The sequence below is a fragment of the Chlorocebus sabaeus genome, chromosome 1, assembly GCF_047675955.1.
Source record: "Chlorocebus sabaeus isolate Y175 chromosome 1, mChlSab1.0.hap1, whole genome shotgun sequence".
NCBI classification, from domain to species: Eukaryota; Metazoa; Chordata; class Mammalia; order Primates; family Cercopithecidae; genus Chlorocebus; species Chlorocebus sabaeus.
In genome coordinates this window covers 16,840,264-16,847,809 of record NC_132904.1, presented here as the reverse complement: position 1 = coordinate 16,847,809, position 7,546 = coordinate 16,840,264, and the positions used below count along the sequence as shown (strand labels likewise).

General features: G+C 35.8%; 1 protein-coding gene across 1 annotated transcript; it reads left to right on the top strand.

The window, feature by feature from the left end:
• The first annotated feature begins 5,928 nt into the window (after positions 1-5,928).
• Positions 5,929-6,846, top strand: LOC103235830 (olfactory receptor 4A15-like). Its single transcript, XM_007998953.3, has one exon. It carries the CDS (start codon positions 5,929-5,931, stop codon positions 6,844-6,846), a length of 918 nt encoding a protein of 305 aa, XP_007997144.3.
• The last annotated feature ends 700 nt before the right edge of the window (positions 6,847-7,546 follow it).

The following is a 7,546-nucleotide window of genomic DNA, read 5'->3' as shown; positions in this document are numbered from 1 at the left end:
TCCCAGTCCCCTATCCTATTGTGGCCGGTTAGTATCCAGGATGCAAGACAAAGTTCTCTTGACTCTTCACGATTCACTCTCCTCTCCTCAAGCAGAAGGAAGGAGTCACTTTTGTTGCTGCAAGCTGCACTGCCTGGGGTCCAGGGATGGGTGGCACAAGCACTCCCTTGGCAGCCCTGGCTGCTGTCTCCCTAGGTCGTGTGCCACCCTATTGCACTGGCTGTAAGTCTAAACCAGCACTAGGACTTGTGTAGGAATTGTAGGCCTTGTGTCCTAGGCTGCCTTTGAGGTTTACCTAAGACCCCAGAGCACTTTAACCCACAGTGGTGAGGCTTGCGAAGACGTTCCAGTTTTGACTTCTGGGATGAGGGATTCCCTTCTGACTAGGGCTAGTCCAAATGCATTTTCCATGGGTAGGTACCAGTTGAGCTCAGCCTGGCTTTGCTCTCTGCTGTGACAAGGTAGCACTGAGTTCAATGCCAAATCTCCAGTGTCGATTCTGTTTTTTCCTCAAGTGCACAGATTATCTCTTTGTATCATGCAGCCACTGCCGTGGAATCAAGGAGGGGTTGGTATAGCGATTTAAGACTGTCTTTCCTACCGTCTTAAGTGTGTTTCATTCAGTGATGTGGAGTTAAAACCAGGTACTGGGGTTGCTCACCCAGTTTTTTGTTCTCATGCTTGTGCTTTTGTGTGTATGCTATTAGTTGTTGAAATTCAGTGTTCCTGCAGGAGGGACTGGAATTACGGGTGTGAGTCTTTATGCCCATCCCAAGAAACATTTTCTATTATGGAGAGAGAGAGACAACAAATAAGTAAGCATATACATAAAAAGATAAAAGATAACAGAGTGGAAAGGTGTAAAAAGTGAAACAAATGATGTTATAGAGAGTTACTCAAAAGGTAGGGGGCTATGAATGTTCAAAGGAGACCGAAGAGCAAGTACTAATAGTGTTTACATAACCACTTCCAGGGCTAACAAGCAATAAACTGAAAGGACGTGAATAAGTAAACTCACTGGTGAGCAGTTTCTGTTTGTGGAAAGGGGAATTCTATCTGACCTGGAGGAGCATTAATAACATCTGTCCTCGATTAAAAAATACACATTTTACTAAAAATAAAATAAAGACGATACATACACACACACACACACGCAAACATACTTTAGCAATCTTAACCTACTATAATTAATTCAGCTCTAATTAAAATACAGATGATACAAAATTAAACATATGCATTTAAGCCATCATCTTTTTTCAAAACACCTTGTGTGTGCCTCCTGGCAGTTGGTGAACTTTCTGATGTATTCAACAGCGATGATCTCCACTTTGTCTCTGCATGTTCTCCTTTTATTTTAGTTTCTACCATTTTTTCCCCAAATAAAAGTTCTTACACTCACTTACAAATGCTGAGATAAATTGGTATAAAGTAAGGTATCTGATTAACCAAATTTACACTAAAGCTAATTGGCCTTTTCATGGACTAGAAGACTATGCACAACCACTCCATACTCAAACATGCATTTCTCTCTCCAATGTTGTATGAGCCAGCACCCAGCTCTTTACAGGGCAATTTTTTCTTGGTGGGTCACAGGTTTTCCTTCTGTTGGTGATGGCCTAGACCACTATAGGGCCATCTGCAAGTTCTTGCAGTATTTGGTTGTCATGAAGCAATGGCTGTGTGTTGTGCTGCTGGTGGTGTCCTGGGCTGGAGGATTTTTGCACACAGTAATTCAACTTGGCCTTATTTATGGGCTCCCATCTTATGACCCCAATGTCATTGGTCATTTTGTCTGTGACATGGACCCCTTAATGAAGCTTGTCTGTGACTATACACTCAACAGATTCGCCTATTTTGCAGGTCATGATTTAAATACTAGGTTTTATATATTTCATTTATGCCTAGACTGGACTGTTTCCTTTTTGATCTCATTATTCTTTTGTAATTTTTTTCCCCAGAGGACATGGTTCTATAAATCTTGTTATAGATAGGCATCTCTGGAGATACAGAGCCTATCCTCAGAATTACGATAAAGGTCCCAATGAATTTAATTAGAGAAGAATCACCTTTGGAGATGCACCAGTCGAATGACTCAACAATATGTGCTGTAGTTCAAGTGTGGATAAAGTATCCACAGACTTCTGCCCTTACTTTGAAGAGTATTTGTTTATAGCAGTATTCACGTGACTGATTTTTAAGGAATTAAAATGATAGACTCAAACATGATAAAATACAGATTAAAATTATTCTCCATCCTTCAGATTACCCAGCGTTCAACTGTGAGGCAGGAATACAGGTTTGTATAACTGATGATCAATATGTTGTAAAGGCTATTTCATTATTTTACTTTTACTGGTATAAAATACAAATATTTATATTAAAAAGTCACAATTCTCTCCCACAAATTCGAGTTTTTTCTTAACTTCAAAATGCTTATTTAACCTATTCATCTTTTGATGAACGCTTGGGTTGATTCCGTATGTTGGCTATTGTGAATAGTGCTCCACAAATTATGGGAATGTAGAGATCTCTTTGACATACCAATTTCATTTCTTTTGGATATATAACTACCAGTGGGATTGCTAGATATATGCTAGTCCTATTTTTAATTTTCTGAGGAACCTCCATACTGTTTCCCATAGTGCTTGTACTAATTTACATTCCTACCAACAGATTATGATCATTCCCTTTTCTTTACATCCTCATCAGCATTTATTTTCTGTTATTTCCATAATAGCCATTTTAACTGGGGTGAGATAATGTAATAAAAAGGCTAAAATTCTGCCATTTGCAGGAACGTGGATGGAACTGGAGGATACTATATTAAATAAAATGAGGCAGGCGCAGAAAGACAAATACTGCATATGTTCACTCATGTGGGAGATTAAAAAAAATTGACCTCATGATGGTAGTGAATAGAATGGTAGTTACTGGAGGATGTGAAGGGTAGTGAGGAGAGGAGATGAAGAGGAGTTGATGAATATATACAGGAATACAGTTAGGTAGGAAGAATAAGATCATGATAGGGCAACTATAGTTTATAATTGGCTGTATATTTCAAAACAGCTAGAAGATAAAATTTAGAATTTTCTCAACATAATGAAATGATAAATGTTTGAGGTGATGGATATCCCAATTACCCAGATATGATCATTACACATTGTGTGCTTTTGTCAAAATATTATATATACCCCATAAATATATACAATTATAATGTATCCATGAAGATAAAAAATTAAAAAGTATTTATATAAACTTATGTTATTAGGACAAATTTTGCCAACAATGAAGATTTTGGGTTTCAGTTCACAATCAAGATTGAGGCTTCTTTAGGTTACAGAACATTCTTGATATTCATTTTGAAAATCTCAATAATTTAAAAGGTAACTTTTTTTGCCCTGAAAGACTGAGATGAATCAGACTTTCTACAAGCATGGAAAACACTGGTCACATGGAAGCATTTCAAGGTCCAGTGATGGTTCATGTGTTATTTTGCTCTCTGTGTTCACAGAGATGGTGTCAGTGGACACAGCTGTTATTTTTTTTTTAGGACAAGAGAGAGGTACCATCATCAGAACTCAGAATGAATGATTGTTTTCTTATGCAGGTACCCAGGAAGTGTATTTATACGTGAGATTCTGATCTAGGCTTTACATTATGCAGTAACACTGATTATGTGGGAATTCTGTCTTTTAATAGTTCTCTAAGTGATTCTGATAATAAGCCACATTAGAGGTTCTTCATGATTGCTAAACTATATGTGAATTGACTCAATTCTGTAATACTTTTTTGGATATTTTAACATTAAAAAATGCAGAATAAATTTACTTTCTCTAAATCAGTGTTCGCAGAAACTAATTTCAAGTGTAACCATTTGGGAGGTATTTTAATGGGCAGGTATTAGTAAATCTCTTTATAGAATCAAGCAATGTGTTCTCTAAGCATTGATTAATATGCTAAAAATTAGATGATGTAGCTTCTGTAGAAGTTGAATGAGTGACTTTCAAGAACCCAAGAAAGACTTAAGTAAGCAAGGTGTTACTTCAATTCATAGGAATGATAGGTCAAGTAAGAAGAGTATTGAAATTGACCACTAGATTTAGTAAAGTGAAACTGTTATTTAGAAAGAATAACAGAGAATCAAGATGGGGTGGTTGCTTGAAAGAGATATGCGGTCCAAGGATATAAATATATTTTTAAATGTGGGGATAGATCATACAAATATGCTGGAAGAAGGATGCAATATAGGGAGGAAAATTGTTGACACTGGAAATGGAGGAGAAAATTGCAGGAGCACTGTTCTTAAGAGTGGCAAAGAGCATGCAATCTAGTGCACGAGTAGAGAGGTTGGCCATAGTTAGCAACACAGACAATCTGTGTGTTTGAAGAGCAGATGGGACATTATTTATGAGGTCAGATTGAAGTAAATGCCAACAGAGACTTAGAGAGTGACTAGTTGTCATTACTAGGATTATTTTAAGAGATAGCTGGGCTAGTGAATATTGTCACTACTTATGATACAGTTTGTGTGTGTGTGTGTGTATGTGTGTGTGTGTGAAGCCTTCTTTTCCTCTACCTCTCTCTTCTTCCCTCCCTCCCTTCCCCCCTATTTCTTTCCTTCCCTCTTTTCTTCCATCTTCCTTCCTTCTTTCCTTCCTTCCTTCCTTCTCCTCTTTGTTAGTTTTATTCTTTCACAGACACAACTTCTCACCTCTCCCCACATCAGCAATGCAAATGTAAACCCTGCTTATAACAAAAAACATATATCCTTCCTTATTTTCCCATGCTCATATAATCATACACAAACACTTATAAATGGATACGTGTATTTTTATTTTGTTTGCTGAATCATATACTGAAATGGCTGCAATTAATTTTTAAATATCTGTACTCCATATTTTTTTGTTTGTTTAGTGCCATTATAAGTAATGTCACAAAAACATGCCATGCATCTGTCCTTATGTACTAGGGCTTTAATTTCTATGGGATAGCTTTTAAAGGGAGCAATTGTGTTGAAAGGTATTTTTCCTTTCTTTAGAGATTGCTAACTTTTGCTCCAAAAATATTATAAAATTCATATTTTTGCTGTCAGAGTAAGAAACTACCCTTTTTTGTTTTTGCTAGCTATAGCTACTATCACTTTTAAAACGTTTTTGCCAGTTTGATGAATATAAGGTGATATTTGTTTTTTATTTTGCATTTTTCTATTTATAGGTGAACTTCAGCACCCTATTATATTTGGCCATTTGAATGTACTTTTTTTTTAAATTGCTGGTTTCTATCATTTGCCCACTTTGCTATAGGTTTGTCTTTTATTTATTAATTGCTTAGAGCACTCTCTCTATTTTAAATATTAACTCTATGTCCTCAAAATTATAAATATTTTAAAATATTTTAAAATGATATCTTTTCCTGAATTCTTAAACAATTTTGAAATTGTCAAATATGATTATTTTGGATTTCAATTATTAATTAAGAAGATTCTGCCATCCCAAAAATGTAGAAAGTCATCTCCTTTATTAACTGGAAAGTAAATGTAAAGTAAATCTAGCTTTTATATTAAATCTTTAATTCATTTGTATTTATTTTTGTTTATGGTATTAGCTGTATGCATAATTTTATGATCTTCCAGATGTAAAACTAGTTTTGGCCAACTCATTTATTTAATAAACTGTCCTTTCCCCATATACATCCCAAATTACTTATTTCTCTCTCCGTTAATTTGTAAGATTCCTGAGGTTGGGGACCATGCTTTAATCAGCCTTATATTCTTATAATGTCTTGCAATTCTGGAACATAATAACTCATAGCACCTATTTGTTGAATGAATAAACAAATTATCGTAAAATTTCATGAAGTTACTAGTAATAACTATATTTTCAGGTAATTTTGTCCTGAACACCAGAATAAAGACATAGAGAAAGACATATGGAACAAAGGAACAATGTGACTGAGTTTGTCCTTGTGGGGCTCACTCAGAGCCCTCAGGGACAGAAAATATTATTTGTTGTGTTCTTGCTCATCTACATTGTGACAATGGTAGGCAACGTACTCATTGCTGTGACTGTGGTGGTCAGCCCGAGTTTGGATACCCCTATGTACTTCTTCCTTGGCTACTTATCATTTATGGATGCTGTTTATTCTACTACAGTTACCCCAAATATGATTATAGACTTACTCTATGAGAAGAAAACCATTTCGTTCCAAGCTTGCATGACCCAGCTTTTTATAGGACACTTATTTGGGGGTGCTGAGATTTTACTCCTGGTTGTCATGGCCTATGACCGCTACGTGGCCATCTGCAAACCCCTGCATTATTTGACCATCATGAACCAAAGGGTATGCATTCTACTGCTGCTGTTGGCCTGGATTGGAGGTTTCTTGCATGCTGTAGTTCATCCTCTTTTTGTGTATAACCTTCCCTTCTGTGGCCCCAATGTCATTGACCATTTCATCTGTGACATGTACCCTTTATTAAAACTTGCCTGCACTGACACCTACATTATTGGCCTTACTGTGGTTGCCAATGATGGGGCAATCTGTGTGGTCATCTTTACGCTCTTACTCATCTCCTATGGGGTCATTCTGCACTCCCTGAAGAGTCTTAGTCAGGAAGGGAGGCACAAAGCCTTATCCACCTGTGGCTCCCACATCACTGTAGTGATCTTCTTCTTTGTCCCTTGTATTTTCATGTATGTGAGACCTCCTTCGACCTTGCCCATTGATAAATCCTTGACTGTGTTTTACACTGTTATCACCCCTGTGTTGAACCCTCTAATCTATACCTTAAGAAATGCAGAGATGAAAAATGCTATGAAGAAGCTCTGGATCAGAAAAAGAAAATGAGGTGGCAGACAAATATATCATCTGTTTTGAATGAAGAGTTGCTGCCTCCAGAAAAGCCATGTGTGATGATTTAATTGCAGTAAAATTTTCCTCGGGTTTAATAACTCGTATGAAGTGAAAATCATTTATTACATGAATACTTGCAATGATCAAAATATATTTAGAAGACTTTCATAATTTATTGGAAAAATATGTTTCCTTTTTGTCTGTAGAATGGCTCTCGAGATGATAAATTTATGTTAATACTGTAAATTTATTTAAGTTTATGAAAGGGTTTTCTTTTAAGTAAAGTTAATTCTTTTCCAGAATTAATAGTACTCATTATAGATTTCAGAAGAATGAATTAAGAAATAAGACATAAAAATTTCATTTACTTCTCCCCACACAAATACAGACCACATTAATATTTGAAGTATATATTTTATTTTTGTATTTGTAACATACCTTTTATATATAATTTTGTTCTTATTGCTTAGTATATTAAGGTTGAAGAGGAATAATGTTCCCTTTATTAGTAATCATAAGGAGACTGAGTATACTAAAACAATCTGAATGAAAAGGGGAGACATGCAGAAAAATAACTAAATCTTACTTATTTCTCCAATTGAGAAATCATATTATGTCCTCAGGCGAAGCAGCTTGATTTGGTGCTATATTTATATGGAAATGATCCATTGATCTTCCCAGATGTTTAGAATAT